This window comes from Bombus bifarius, unplaced genomic scaffold (genome assembly GCF_011952205.1).
Source record: "Bombus bifarius isolate JDL3187 unplaced genomic scaffold, Bbif_JDL3187 scf7180000008144_frag, whole genome shotgun sequence".
Taxonomy (NCBI): Eukaryota; Metazoa; Arthropoda; class Insecta; order Hymenoptera; family Apidae; genus Bombus; species Bombus bifarius.
The window spans coordinates 1-16802 of NW_022884471.1; the positions used below are offsets into that span (position 1 = coordinate 1).

Here is a 16802-nt window from a genome sequence, read left to right on the forward strand (position 1 = left end):
AAACCACTAATATACCATGACATCAACATACTTGAAAGTGCGTCTGTATCATTATCTGGTAATCTAGTACATTTTATTAAAATTTCGTATTTTTTTTTCCAAATAAAATGTTAAACTTATTCCAAATTACTTATTAATATTAGAAGTATTCAGCATTCCATTAGAATTTTTAAATTGTACTTACTTGGCCATTAATTGTGGTGGTAAAGGAGGTGCAGGTGGCATTATATCAGTCATCGAATTGAAAGATGGTCCCGGTATGAAGCGATGTTTATACGCATTTGCTTCTTCAGAGTCACAATCCATTTTTTCTACATTATATTTTTTCGAATTTACATTTGTAGAAAAATTAGTCTCACAAGTCTCATCGTTCTCTTCATTGAATTTCTCTTCCAAAGCTTTCTTTTGTTGTGCTATTTGACTTTGCAAACCTTCTGATTCTAAAAGAGAACTCAACTCGACTTTCTCTGTATTACCATAGCCTAAACACAGAGTAAAAGAAATTTTTGTCATTTAATAGAATGACTGAGTGCCATTCAGTTACCGTCCTTACAGGCAATGTATTAGAATTTCCCGTGCATAAATGTATATGTATAAATGTTTGCCTTGATATATGTAGTAATAATCACTCGTCTAATGAGGAGAATTATATTCCAAGCAGCTAATAATGAACAATAAGTAACATGCATGTTTATGGTTCATGACCCTATATTCCACTATATCATCTATGGGTCTCCCCATAGACATTGACAGGTACTCCTGCCCAGTTAAGGACCTGCTGAATGACACTGTGATAGACTATGCGAAAGCCTTTACTTCATATATATATGTATTTTTAGTACATTTCTTAATTGACATAACCATCATGCTAAAGGTATTACCTACAAATTTTACAACACACGTGCCATTGTTTTCGTAAATTTTTTATATTATAGCTTCATAAATTTCTCCATCCTCTGAGTATATTGCACGACAAGGTGCTCCTATGATCCATTTCTATAGAGAAAAGATGTGTATACAAATAAATATAAGAAAATAGCAAAATAAAATAATTTGCTTCTTAATCAATATATTTAATAATATTCTGTATCAAATTTGTAATATTCTATCAAAATCACAACCTTGTGTAATTTACTTGCGTGTTTAGGCTGCTTAAGATTTTGTAGGTTTTCTTTCGGTTGAGAATTTCCAACATCCATTCCCATTCGCTTGATAACTTCTTCTTTTGCTAAATTTATTGCTTTATCATATGCTTCTATTAATGCACTATCATCCCAAACATTATCATTGGCTGTGTCTGTATCCTTTTGAGATAGCAAATTATATGTTATTAATATTGATACAAGTATTTTATTATCAAACTATTGCAAATTATCATATATGTCATTTTTCAAAAATTGACTAAAAGGTAATGGATACTGTTAATTACTATTATGCTAAGATCTTGTACTAAAATAATGTTAAAACCATTACGTTTCCATTACCATACATACGTTTCCATTTCCTCGTATAAAAAGAACATTCATATCATCTGCCATTTTAAAATAACATCATTTAAATATTGAATTTGCTTCTGAAATATTAATTTGTCTCATTTCTTTAACTCTAACACATTGTAAACAATGATGACATTATGCCAACTATAATACTAAAAATCTATTCCCCATTCATTCGAAAGATTATTTTTTGAAGCAAGGTTAACATTGAATGTTCCCAAACTTCAATAACTGTATTTTACTTTCTTTACAATATCTAACAATATATTAGAATACTATAAAAAAATATTGTATGCACAAGAAACTGTTTATAGCGAAATAGCAAAAGAATTAATCACATATTATAACTAAAACGAGATTGTTAAGTAGATTATATTATACTGCATATGCGTCAGTGTTTCAGCTGGTAAATATAGTTTTTATATCTGAAGATAAATAAGATTTAATTCTATAAAATTGCATAATGAATTATACATCTATCTATTACTATTCGTATTTCCCCTTAGTTGTATGTTGTCAATAGCATCAATCACGAACATATAAATAAATATAGAAGAAACCGTTCGGAAATGGAAAGGGAAAAATGAACATGGAAGACAAGAAAGTTTTCTTCAGGTTTAGCGTATGCGTGATACGCTTTGAATGTCTCAGATAAAGATAAAGATACTCTGCTCATTTCTATTTGTTCCGCAGAACGAGAAATTTGTTGTCTTTCATATTGGTTTTTACGATTCAATTTTTGGGCCCTTCCCTAGCGAGTGTCGGTCCCTGTTTGATATAACCAGACCGTAATTTATACAGATATGTATTATAGATATATATTTGTAAAACTGAAATCAGATGAAATAAATGTTGTCTGAGGTTTTAAACGTTTAATAAAAACAATATTTCATTTGGAAAAAATGTAAGATATGTAAAATTACACATTGATCATTTTGCTGGTCTTGTATCATAAAACGTGTGGCCCGAAGAGCACGTGTCCGGTAGAGATACGTCACTTGTGTTAGGAATCGTTTTATAACCTATCACAGTAAAGGAACGTCCCAGTATAGCAGCCGAAGAATGCCGTGAAAGTTTCTGTACAAAGTACAATTGATCTACAATTGATATTTTCCGCAATATCTGGTGTTCGGTCAGGGTGTCCCGTACTCATGACAGTGGAATGGCGTTAGTAAATCAATTACAAAAATTTTCGAGATCAATTCTCGGTATTGCATCAAATTATTCAAAATATACAAGCAACACAACGTTGCCCTTTTTGCAGGCAACAAGAGGAATATCGACCACGCAACCACTTTCAGAAAAACAAGAGTAAGTGATACAAATTTTCTTGTGCTTTCCTTCTTTTTTTAATAAAATTTCAGTACTTACCTTCCAATATAAAATTGGTGTCAAAATAATAATGCTAATAATAATGTCTAAGAAATTTTTCTCTTTGTAGGAGTACAACATCTAGAAAAATAACATAGTATTAATAGAATAGTATTAATAAGAACAACATTGACAGTGAACAACTAAAAATATAACACTGTTATAAATATATGATATACGAATTTTATTTATGTATTATTAAGACAAGTATATCTTATTTTTAAATTATTTCTATTATCATAAGTGATACATATAATTAAGGTATAATTAAGAGAAGATTAATTGAAGAAACACAAAAAATAAAGAAAATAATTATATTGAGATAATTTTTATCTTTCATAAATATTATTTTCAGAGTAAATATAACGTTTGTTAAAGCAAGTGGAGAGAGAATCAAAGCAAAGGGAAAGTTGGAGATACTATATTAGGCATAGTAGTAAATAATGAAATTGATTTAGATGGATATGGTATGTTTTAAAGAAGCATAATTTACTTAATTTAAAATAAATAATTTTGAGGTAGAAAATATTTGAAAATTTTCATTTTTATCAAGTTTAATATTCTTATTATTTTTAACTTTTGATACTTTATTATATAAGTATGTTGTAATATTAAAATATAATTGATATAGGTGCTTGTGAAGGAACATTAACTTGTAGTACGTGCCATTTAATATTTTCGAAAGAAGTTTATGATGCACTTCCTGACAAACCAACAGATGAAGAATTAGACATGTTGGATTGAGCATATGAATTAACAGATACGTTAGTTCATAATAATCAGTATCAAATCATTCACATTATTAATTCTATTACCTTTTAATATTTTATAAAGTGAATTTTTCTATTTAAATTTATGTAAAAACAGGTTAGTATTGGGTATTTCGAAATCTGCATCTCAATGTAGAATTTCAAATCGCTGTCTCTGAATACTACGAAACTGAAATTATAATAAATTTTCATAGTTTTTTATTTATGACCCTATAATCATTACAAATCTATGTTGGAATTAGCATATTTACAATGTTGATTTTCAAATGGATAAATAGAAATCTTATTGTGTATTAGTATTAATTTGTATAGCAATAAATATATTTATTGACATATTCAGTTATATAATATTTAATTTCAGGTCACGGCTAGGCTGTCAAATAGTAATGTCTAAGGAACTAGATGGAATTGAGGTAAGAGTTACATCAACAATTAATGATGCAAGAGCATAACTGAAATTATCTATAGGTTTTTGAAAATTTGTATACAATGTTATACATCTCTTGTTAAAAAACCCTTGTTATAATTATTAAAATATTGGTATTAAAAAAATATAATAAAGAATCTTGTGTTTAAATGTGAAGCTTATATATATATACATATGTTATAGTATAATTGCAATTTTGATATTTGTACATTGCCATTGTAAAAAGCCTATCCAATTATGAAGAAAATATATCTTTTATTTTTAATATACAGGGTGTCAATTTTAAAACGTTCATCTAAATTATTTTCGTTACTATTAAAGATAAGAAGAAATTACTAAGGAAGACTTAAATGGTTTTAAGATGTGTACTTGGTTATGATAAAAAAGACTCTTGTGGAATAAATTTTGCAACTTCTGAAAGATTAGATAAAAGCTTAGAACCTAAAAAATAATTTGAAATTAATTTCGTTTAGATATACTGTTTGATTTCTTAGCTGTGGGCAAGTTTAAAAGATCATCAAACTCATGGTCAACAAAACAACAGAAATGTACATGTAATGCTTTTTCGTTTCACAACAAGTTATCTGACACTATCATCATTTTCGTGGCACATGCAACATTATCGATTCAGTATAGTAATGTTTTGGATTAAAACAAATGTCTCGACATTGGGGCAAAATATTTCAACCTTTAAGGACTAAAATTAAAACTTATGAGTTTGTTTATAATTTTAATAGATTTTATTAATATTGTGTTTACTGGTTTATTAATTACAAGAAAGTTTGTAAAAGACTGAAGTTTTACGTAAAAAGTACAAATATTCTTTCAACAAAATTAGTCAAATCACATCATTATTTATACATATTGTATATAAATAAAATATGCGGATATATTACTTTACCCTAGAATTAAAATTCAATAATATTGAGGAATCTTATTTATTCAGATTTTGTACATTATCGCTTCTAACCTCGGATAATAGAACAACAAATTAAATATTTTTAAACAAAAGACTTTGTTCCTTTGTTTGATTTCCCTTGCTCGCGTTTCTTAACTACTTAGATATAAAATACTTACGTTTTCGAAAATTCATACTTCACAAGCTACTAAACGCTTTATCTGTTCAGAATAATTTATTGTTTTCTTAACTAGGTACATACCAAATACATCTATTAAGTTGGTATTTCTCATAATTACCAGTACATAAAGCTAAAACACTTTTATACTATGCTTGTTATACATGGATCTAACAAATAATTTAACTTGTGTATTGTCGTTTGTATATTTTGTTACGTGTAAAATATTCTATTTCTACACTACTTACAAGTTCGATAAAGTGTACATTACACATCGTGAAATTTACATATTTTCACTTGGTTACCCTGCACAATTCGAATATAATTCAGAACGTATGTGCTATATTTATATATTCTGCATTTGTTTTGTATATTATGTACACTGATCTGATCTTTGTAAACGCGAGTTTTACGATATTAATGAGAAATTTGCCAATTTAATGGAAGTTGTTAATTTTTTCTGGCACGTTTCACGTTAGCAGACATTTTTCTTAAGTTACAGTCGAAAAGTGTTTTTATGTAAAAGAATAGGAATGATCAAGTTATTTTAAGATGACAAGATATTTCACGTTTTCTATTTAAATATAGCGTTAAATTTTAATTCCGTCAATTCGTATATACTCATACATCGAATTTCCTTTTCTCATGTCATTTCTTTTCTTTCATTTCACATTTAATTACAAAGATAAAGTGTAAGTACGTTCCTCATAAAATTAATATCAAATGTCGCAAAATATACAAAAGTAAACTAAGAAGAGGGGTACATATTATTACACAAACTGTCGTTCATATTGCATATGTACATATGCAGTATAAAAACAATACTTTTTAGTTTTTAATCTCTTGTTTAAATAATCCTAATATCTAAATTTGTATCGGTCATTGATTCGATATAACTGCGTTTATTGGAAGTAATTAAGCTATAGCCTGCGCACAAGAGAAGAAGGAACAAACACGTATAGTATACACGCTTAAATAACGAAATTAAGTCAGTTTACGTTCAATGTGAACTTGATCAAAGTTCCAGTCTCGAATTATAGAGTTTCTTACTATCAGTTTACAAAATTCGATATTACGATTATGTACCGTATTTGAAAAACATAAAATGCTTTGTTCAATTTTAAATAAAACTAATATTTACCAAAGCGAATACGAAAAAAATGTTATCATCAAACTCAATTTTCAATTATCAAACTTAATCCAGCACAAATACAAATGTTATTCGTGCTTTTTTACTTTTACTACTTTTCAACTCTCTATAGTTCGAGATTTGAGTTCCGCTAACTTTCTTTCTACTGCGCATGCGCAACAGGAAAACTTGAATTACACGTAATAGTCAAAAATTCGAAAATCTTATCCTTTCGTGGCAGCGAAAGTAACCTAGGACTAGAGGTTCCATAACATTAATAATAATAAGGCAATAATATTAATATTAATAATAATGTAATCAAGTACTACTAACAATATTAATAATAATAATAATAGTATGGTAATGGCAAGATACAGGCGGGTATAAATTAATCATTCCTTTCGTAATATCTACGACGTCTTCGGGATATTCTTTAGAAATTACTTTATTTCTGGTCAATATTCATTAACGAGCAACTTTTCTCTCTGTTTCTTATCACGATTTTTTTCACTTCATCACAATTGTACCGTTAGAAATTATTCAAAACATTGTTAAAATGTCCATGAAATATATGCAATTGCCGTATTGAATAAGCGAGTAATGAAGTTGCTGTTTCACTGAATAAAAGTGAAATCTCCAATGCGTGTGCTCAAGTATATAAGTTAAAAAAAGATTGGTACATCAATGCCTATTATTCTTAATCAATATTCATCATTTAACAATTAGGACCGAATTTTTACAAACCAACTCTAAACCACGACCCAATTTACAAATAAAAAGATCGATGTGTAAATTAACTATCAACTATTAATCTCCAATCCTATGTGAAGATATAATGTTCGGACCAAATTTCTAAACTAACGTGGACAATTCATGCGGACTATTGGTGGTTGCTGCGCTACTTAGATCCAATGTGGCAGCCGGAAGACCAGGACTGACGCTGCCGGTTGCTTCGCGTGGCAAATGCTGCGATCTATTTAGCTTATTTCCAGGACTCGGTGGCGATCTATCTGCTGATGTATCCGGTGGCGTAACCACGTTTCTGTGTCCGCTCACGTTCTGATGATTGTGCGTCGCCGCGATCGGAGCTGGCGATGAGAGCAACAAGGGCGGTGGGGACATTGACACGTGTCGATGATGATGATGCTGATGATAGTGTTGGTACTGTGCAGCTCGGCCGTGCATTGCGTGGCTGGTATTTAGTTGGTTCGTCACGGGCCCGACTTTCGTTGGGCAGCCAGCATGGTGGATGGTTAACGGGCCACGTAGTTGTTGTTGCTGTTGTAGCTGGGGCTGGTTCTGGTGCTGTTGCAGCTGCTGCTGACGCTGCAGCTGTACCGCCGCTTCGCACTGTTCGCGCGCTAACGCCTTCACGGCATTCGTCTTCTCCTACGAAATAAGAATGATAGGTTAGGTTGTAGTCAGGGGCCATAACAAATTAAAAAAGTTATAATATAAGAATTTACATTTTAGTTGAAATGATTCTAGTTACGAATAAGTATTAAAGATGATTCAAATCTTTTTCGTTACCGATAACCATGGTGAAAACTCTTTTGGATTACTTTCAGCCATTGTCAATCTTATTGTCAATACTACATGCTTGAAGTAGAAGGAGGGGTACAGAGAAAAAGACTTTTTCTCAGCAAATATAATCGTTACTCAATTATTTTGTTCAACAGTTTTACAAATCTCCCAAAAATAAACGAGAATACGAAAATACACTGAATATCGTGTGTATGGTTATTTATAAAATCCCCTTGAAATAGTTGCGATCGCGGATCACATAAACAAACGAACCTGTCATTCTACAGAGTATCTTTTTCGGTGAAATTATGCAAACGTAAATGTAACTTCGGTAGAACTCCTCGAGAACTTGTAAGCTTATATGACTCTGACCCAACCAGTCCATTCTAAAGTGTATAATTTATAAAAGGGGATTATATTAATACGCGGAGGATGTGGTAGGTGGTAAGTTTTGCATATGAATGTTTGTTGATACAACGAATGGTTAAATGGAGGTTTTCATGAATGTGATAAGGACTAGATCGAATGTTTTAACACTTATAACTAGAATGCGTATTTTTATACAAGTTTGTAGTTTTACGAACATAATCAAAGAAATAAAATTTTAATCGAGATTTGTTTTCTTATATACGTATATTTTAGCGCATTTTGTGCATTTTGCGCCATTTGCGTACTTTTCAATTTCGCACGAACGTATAAAGATCCGCAATATAATTATAACGCTTCTTAAAAATGTGAAAAATTCTGGTTTCCTAAAAGCTTGCAATTGATTTCAGAAAAATTTTTATGAACTCTACCAGATAAATTATGGTAACTCTGAAAAACAAAATTTCACGATAAAATGATTTCCGGGTAAAATACACATAAAAGATGATTTAGACGTGTTTGAACGTGTTCGTTTTCTTTTTTAATAGCGATATGTTCTTACCCTCTGCCACACAAAGACGTTATGGACCATTGCGTATCCACAAAACACGATGCCAAGGCCTATGAAAACCGACGCAACGATTGCCGGCGTCGAATGAAACTGGATGAATGTATACAATATCATACCTGAAAGCATTGTTAGAGGATCATTATAACACGTTTGCCATAACAAGCGGGACAAAGAATCAGCGCAAATACATATTCTCAATACATATAATTCTCGAAGCGTAAACTATATACATATGCTTTTCATTGAAATTTTCAATACTAGTCGCAAATTATTTTTCAATTAATTTATTATTTAAGTCTTTATATATCAATTCTCGACGAATAAATTACTTAAATTATAGAGAATCTATCTTCAGACAATAGAGAATTCAATATTTTTGGTCGTTAAGTAATTTACAAATTTCTAAAACGATTACGTTCGAAGTTTTGGACAGTATTTGAAGTTTCTAACATGACATTAAAAAAAAAATAAATAAATTTTATGATATAATTAAAAAAACATTGTAGTCTATCATAATTTCTATTCCGTCAAATTTATTAAAACACAGTTTTCTTCTGAACAGAGTCAAAATGTCCGTCTTGAATCGAGTTCAACAGCTTAACGTTCGATCGAGCGAATGATAGCTGTGTAAACTAGCATGACACAACGTAAACTTTAGATTAGATCTCGATCCATCCACCAGCCGTATTCATGCATGACATGAATATTCTGTTTCAGCTCTTTATAAATTAATCTGTTAAAACTTCCCTAAAAGACGATCATTTTTATTTTTCTAAGAAAAATAATGACTATTCGGCGTTAAAATTAACTTTATTTCCATTGGATTTCTAAACTGATTTCATACACTCAGAGATAGTTCACAGTATCTTTTAGATTCATGCCTGAATTCAAGAAAAATTAAACGTATAACTTATGTACTAGTATCTTTCAAAAGGTTAAAGTTGACAGAATTGAAGGAATTGGTTCTTACCAGTTAGAAAGACGGGAATGCTAATGAAAAACCCTCCGACAGCACATATCCGGCTGATGGATGATTTTTGCAGGTACTTGTTACTCCTGAAACAGACAAAATTTGAAGTGAAAGTCAGTTTCACGATTCTATGATAATTGAGCGAAATATAAAGGAACCAGTTTTTTGTTTAACAGCCAAGAATCTTTCAAAAATTCTACTGTAATTGATACTTCAAATATATTTAGTCAGACAAAGGATAATCATAATCGCAACGTTAATCTTAACTTTAATTCAAGGATCAAACAGTATCATTATACATATAAAAGTAAACATAAAGTCTATCCACATTATTGTTATTATTATTATTATTATTATTATTATTATTATATGTTATTCTATAATTGATTTTTATTTCTTTATTATCAATATTATTCTATTTTCTATAATGATTCAATTATAGATCTTATTTTTTGTCAATCATATTTCACTGAAAAGATCACTTTGAAAATAATCTAATAGTAAAAAATGAAAAATAATCTTTTTCTACCTTGTCTTCATTTTTTACAAACTCTGTCCACCGCCGTAAACCTATTAAATGCATGAAACGACAAAGCAAAGCTGCTTCACATAATTCCCCGCTCACGCAGTGTCAATCAGCTCACGACCGCAAACGATACTGCTAATTTCCAGCGACCACGAACGATTTCACCGTAATTGCCGGTGTGAAATTTACCAATACGTGCTCGAATTGGTCAATAATGAATAGAGCGCTCTTGCACACACTAATCTACCAACAAATAATATTGACTCAATTGAACAACAGCGCCTAGATTAACGGACAAACCGCATGTTCCAAACAGATTTACAATCACGGCAGAAAATACATGCCGTTATAGATGTTTCCTGGTCAAGACTAATTTCCACGCGTTAAGAACATTGTAACCGGAATCTAGGAAGAACTAGCACTTCCTGGAATAATACTATTGTGTCCTCGATGAATGTCTCTCCGCAATGCCCTCGAGTGAGTTGTTTTTGTCTTTGGTCGTACGACGTCCGGGATGAGAATTCGGGGAACGGTTTTGCGCTGCTTTAATACTCGCACAACCATCTATCCATGGGACTGCATCTTTTTAGGAGGACCAGTGATTAATCTTTTCCCACTCATTTTCATCTCTAATTTCTCATGAGGCTAAGATTCCTGCATCTTTTATCATAATAATTTATTAATACTATTAATAAATTGAGACAATTTTACACGTCGTATTTTGCGTTATAAGATGACTTGTAATTTGTAAAATTTACCTGTAAAATTCCTTTGCTTGTTTTACCGAAGCAATAGTTGGCATTTCTATACGACAATAAGAATTTGTTAATACTAATAATTTGTAAGGTTATCATGTTATCATTCTTCTAATGGATAGTATATTATTGAAACTTTTTTTAATATTGAAACGCGATATTTTTTTGGAGAAGAAGTGCATAGTAGTAAAGAGTTGAATTCTACGGACGTAAAAAGTGGACATAACATTTTCTGTACATGGAGTCGCCTGGCCTAAACATTTTATGATTTCCGGGCAAAATACAGACGAATCCAGCGCTGATTTTAAAGCAGCTTCATCCAAATAAGCCACAATAAGAAATTCCCACGAAACAGTTGCGTTCATCCCCTTTCGAGGTCGCCGACCTCTTTGAATGCGTTTCAAGAGCGTCGTACCAATGAAATTTCGAGTTCTAAACTAATTTCTCAGCCTTTTGCGTTAAATTTAACCTTCCGCGTTAGTGTATTTCGGACGAGTTCCTATTTTACGCTTTCGTCGACCTCACCAACGTAACATGCAACATCCGCAAGTAAAACTGTCTCTTAAATTTGATGTGACACCAATACACGACGAGAAGAATCACAATGCCATTTTTATTCCACTTCGTTAATTTTTCGTCGTAAGGTTTAGCTGTAAATAGGATTAACAAAATTTAGATTAACGAGGAATTTAAAATTGATCTGTTAAATCAACAATTTCCATTAGTTGTCAATAGATTTTATAAGCTTCAGATTACTGAGAAATTATACACATTGCAAAATATTTACCATTGGTTACCCACGCTACACGTAAATTTGATCAATCTACCAATGCACTAACACTGCAATAAATTTCTATTGCAACATTCCACGCTCCTTTGCCGCACCTTAAACTCCTCGCTAGATTTATTCCACCTTAAAGTGTCACATAACTCCAACGACACCGATATCAAATCTTAAACTCCACCAAATTCCAGAGAAACTTGATTTCGTCGAAAGTAAGAGATTAAACTTAAAAAGCAATTTATTTCATCTTTAAACTATCCTAAACTTCTTAAATATAATTTATATATGTCGGAGATAAGAGGACACCGGTGCCTTCCCTCTGAAACCTCGGGAAAATCCATAAAAACATTGTAATTAAAATTTACAGTTGTAACTAAACGATTTGCCGTCATTCTAACCAATTGTATTTGTTTGAGACTTGTGACAATGAGCTTGGGCTCAAGGCGACAATTAGTCGCCGAACGTGGCCGCGGTCAACGGGACGAACTCTCCATCTAACAAAGGCATTGAGTAATCCTATAGCTCTCCTTAAAAGAAAGATTTGTAGCGGCACGTGGCAGTAAACATTCCAACGGTTTCTGTCCCGTAGCTCGCCACACGCAGATCCTATTCTCCGGGCAGGATGTTTACCAGATGTCGACGCGTCTCCACAGTACGTGATCGGCTAGCCCGAGGACCGTCATAAACACTAATATCTAGGTACCTAAAATCCTTCAACAGATACACAGTCTTTGTCCCAGTTACGGGAAGACAGGAGAGACCTATTTTTCCACGAACGACGTCTCCCACTAGCAACCCTCCCTCAAGGGCAGCTAGCATCCTTTTCTAACTACCGATATGGAGATTGGCCAATTAGCAGCAACGTCAATTTCCCTTACTTTCCGAACGTAGGATGTCCCCGACGAATCCGATGATCTCGTGTCCTTAGACACACCCCGTCATAGTTTTCCTCTGGGGTATCACCGGGACGGAAAGTCATTCTCTCTTGCGGTCTCATCGACAAAAAAAGAGATTAACGCCAGCGACTATTAACACAGAATCCGACTTAGATCTTTGCGAGTGCGTACGGCTACCGTCCCGTTGTCCGCGGGTTCGTTACTGAACCCGCGGGTTCTATGGTAATCGTATTTGCACTAGCCAATGTCTTCTCTATTGCATAACGACGACGTGTAATCCAAACGAAGATTCGCTTTACGCCCCTAACCCTAATTCTAATGTAAACCCGACATATATATATGTCGGAGATGAAAGAACACCAGAGCCTTTGGAATTTTGGATAATCCCGCAACATTGTAACCTAGAATCTACTATAGCTGTAATTGAACAATTGTAGTTATTCAACCCGTTTGTAATTGTTCGAGAGTCGTGATAATGAGCTTGGGCTCGAGGCGACAGTCAGTCGCCGAACGTAGCCGCGGTCACGGGATGAACGCTTTGTCTAACAAAGGTATGGAGTAATTCTATAGCTCTCCTTAAAAGAAATATTCGTGGCGACACGCGACAGTAAACATTCCAACGGTTTCTGTCCCGTGGCTCGCCACACGCAGACCCTATTCTTCGAGTAAGATGATTGCCAGATGTCGATGCGTCTCCGCAGTACATGTTCGGCTAGCCCGAGGGCCCGTTATAAATCTTAAGGTTTAGTTAACTAAAGTCCTTCAAACAGACAAACAGTCTCTGTCCCAACTACGGGAAGATAGGGGAGACATATTTTTCAACGAGCGGCGTCTCCCACTAGCAACTTTCCCTCGAGGGCGGCTAGCAACTTTCCCTCGAGGGCGGCTAGCATCTTTTTCTAACCACCGATATGGAGATTGACCAATTAGCAGCAACGCCAATTTCCCTTACTTTCTGAACGAAGGCTTTCTCGACGAATCCGATGATCTCGTATCCTTAGACACACCCCATTATAGTTTTCCTCTGTGGCATCATCGGGACGGGAAAGCCATTCTCGCTCGCGATCTCATCGATAAAAGAGTAACGTTATTTCACGTTTTAACCAGACTTAGACTTTGTAAGTACGTTCTGTTGTCATCCCGTTGGCCGCGGATTCGTTATTGAGCCCGAGAGCATGGTCACTCGTGTCGCGAGTGCCGAACCGCCGTGATCAATTGTCGAGACTGTACTAATTCCATCATTGCAATAAACTACACCTGTGTGTACCGTATCAATGGCTAATCCTCGAGAAGATTCCTTTGACGCTCACAACCCCACTCCCAGTGCCAATCCGACATCAGAAGTGGGATCAGAACGGCTTCGAGCGCTGGAAGGGCAGGTCGCTGTCATGAACAACCTAATTCATACGCTAATGCAAAGGCCAAATACGGGAACCACCAAATTACCACATTTTAACCCAGAAGTCGCAGGCGCCGACCCAGCCGCGTGGTGCGCGGCTGTTAGTAGGGCCATGAAGAACAACCCCTTACGAGATGACGCGCTACACTCTGCCTTAAGTGACTCTCTACAGGGTTCTGCAGCACATTGGCTGGCACGAATGACGGGAGACGGAGAGGTTACTTGGTCTACCGTTAAGGAACGATTCCTTATACATTTCGGTGGCCGAGAGACGACGTCCTCATCGTTAATCAAGGTATCCAGGGAACCGCGGGGAGTGGGCGAATCCACGGGGGCGTTTGCCGGCCATGTCCGTTCCCTCCTGCAGACGCGGTGGCAACATTCTACGCTAGACGAAATACTTAACGCTGTCACTCTCTACATATTAATTCCACACGACCAACGTCTTAAACGATTGGCCCTCACGAGCGATATCAGAACGGAGGACCAATTTCTGAGCGAAATGCGACCCTTTTGTTACGAAGAAGAGTCGACATTTTCGCCGAGAGATGCACCGGCGGAACCCGAAGCTAAGCGACGCAAGTTATCGGGCCACCAGACGAGGTGTCATTACTGTGGTACTCTCGGACACAGAATAAAGGACTGCCGCAAGAGGATGCAGAACGAACAGCAGAGGGATGCACGACGCCAGGAAGGAAGCCGACCGGCCGCACCGTCCAAGGCGGTTTGCCACAGGTGTCATGCGGAAGGCCATATCGCACCTAACTGCCCGGCACGACGGGACGGTAGACCAGGCCCCAAGGATGAGCGTAAAGTCAACTCCTGCGTGGTGGAGTCCCCAGCCGGTAGTTTAAGTCATCTGGGTGAGTCGTTCCCATTTTACTTCGATTCCGGAGCCGAGCGCTCATTAATTAGAGAATCTGTCGCTCCGAAATTCTCCGGTAGGAGAACGACAGATATAGTAGTTATGCGAGGAATAGGAAACACCTGCGTTAAGAGTACATCCCAGATCTTATCTACGGTACGCATTAACTGTTTTACATTGGAGATAACCTTTCACGTTCTGGCCGATAGTCACTTGCATTATGATATCATGATTGGCCGCGAGATCTTAAGCCAGGGTTTTGATGTAACTATTACACGAAATAGCGTCGATATTTGTAAAACGAAGACTATTAATGCCTGTAGTAAAACCTCCGAAGACGAGATCAATATCAATGCGGTTGACACTGACGTGGTTGGTAACGATAAAAGTCGGTTAATTTCTGTTCTCGAGAAATTCAAAAATTCATTCATTACGGGCTTCCCACGTACTCGCGTAAGCACGGGCCAGTTAGAAATACGGTTAATCGATCCTAATGTCACCGTGCAAAGAAGTCCTTACCGACTTAGCGAAGAAGAGCGTAGGATAGTGCGTGAGAGAATAGACGAGTTAATTAGAGCAAAAATCGTGAGGCCGAGCAACTCACCGTTCGCGAGCCCTATCTTACTTGTAAAGAAGAAAGACGGCTCAGATAGACTGTGCGTAGATTTTCGGGCATTAAATAAAAATACGGTCGCGAACCAGTATTCCCTACCCCTCATCGCGGATCAAATTGCGAGATTGCAGAAGGCGAGATACTTCATTAGCCTGGACATGGCCAGCGGATTCCACCAAATTCCCATTCATCCTAATTCGACGGAATATACGGCGTTCGTTACACCCGACGGGCAATACGAGTACGTGACTATGCCGTTCGGATTGAAAAATGCACCATCCGTTTTCCAGAGGGCCATTCTCAACGCCTTAGACGACCTCGCGTATTCGTTCGTTGTTGTTTACTTGGACGACGTCCTAATTATTGCCGACTCAGTAGATCAAGCCCTAGAAAGGTTGAGCACCGCGCTAGATACCCTCGTGAAAGCCGGATTCTCCTTTAACTTTTCAAAATGCTCCTTTTTAAAGACATCGGTACTCTACTTGGGATATGTAATTCGTAACGGAGAAGTCCGTCCAAACCCGGGTAAAATACAAGCCTTGAGTTCTTTACCTGCACCGTCGACCGTCACACAACTTAGGCAATTCATAGGTTTGGCCTCTTATTTCCGAAACTTCATTCCCAAATTTTCACAAGTAATGAAACCCCTGTATGCACTTACCTCGAATAACAAGAATATACCTTGGACGGATAGGCACGAACAGATAAGACAAAAGGTAATTTCCGTCCTGACTGACGCGCCGGTGCTAATGATATTTGACCCCAATTACCCCATAGAACTACATACGAACGCTAGCTCGGAAGGATATGGAGCCATTTTAATGCACAGGGTCGAAGGTAAAAATCGAGTAGTGGAATATTACAGCAAAAGAACTAGCCCTGCGGAGTCTAGGTATCATTCCTACGAATTGGAAACGTTAGCAGTTGTAAACGCCGTCAAGCACTTCCGTCATTACTTACACGGACGAGAATTTCTCGTTGTCACCGATTGCAACTCCCTGAAAGCATCCAGTTATAAGGTACACTTGAACGACAGGGTTTACAGATGGTGGGCTTACCTGCAAACTTTTACCTTTGACATTATGTACCGGGAAGGTAAACGAATGGCCCACGTAGATTTCTTTTCACGAAATCCCGTAGACTTGGATCGCAGTACGTTCAGCAAAATTGTAGAGAAAGAAATTAACCTAACCGAAATCTTCGACGATTGGCTACTAGCGGAACAACGTCGCGACCCACAAATTTCTGAGATCGTCGATAAATT

At 35.7% G+C, this 16802-nt stretch overlaps 2 protein-coding genes and 2 pseudogenes across 2 annotated transcripts; 2 read left to right on the forward strand and 2 right to left on the reverse strand.

The window, feature by feature from the left end:
* Window positions 1-5: 5 nt before the first annotated feature.
* Window positions 6-1906, reverse strand: LOC117208620 (annotated as a pseudogene).
* A 513-nt stretch (window positions 1907-2419) lies between these two features.
* On the forward strand, window positions 2420-4333 carry LOC117208619 (annotated as a pseudogene).
* Window positions 4334-5178: 845 nt separating this feature from the next.
* On the reverse strand, window positions 5179-10435 carry LOC117208618 (dual specificity tyrosine-phosphorylation-regulated kinase 1A-like). The gene is made up of 4 exons (XM_033449868.1): window positions 10230-10435; window positions 9701-9786; window positions 8722-8846; window positions 5179-7658 (listed from the first exon to the last, which is right to left on the reverse strand). The coding sequence occupies exons 1-4, from the start codon at window positions 10238-10240 to the stop codon at window positions 7122-7124; spliced, it is 759 nt and encodes a 252-aa protein (XP_033305759.1). The 5' UTR covers window positions 10241-10435; the 3' UTR covers window positions 5179-7121.
* A 3500-nt stretch (window positions 10436-13935) lies between these two features.
* On the forward strand, window positions 13936-16557 carry LOC117208621 (the record flags this gene model as incomplete). The annotated part of the gene is made up of 2 exons (XM_033449870.1): window positions 13936-15932; window positions 16233-16557. Coding segments are annotated over exons 1-2 (2322 nt in total), but the record flags the coding sequence as incomplete, so codon positions are not given.
* Between the last annotated feature and the right edge of the window lie 245 nt (window positions 16558-16802).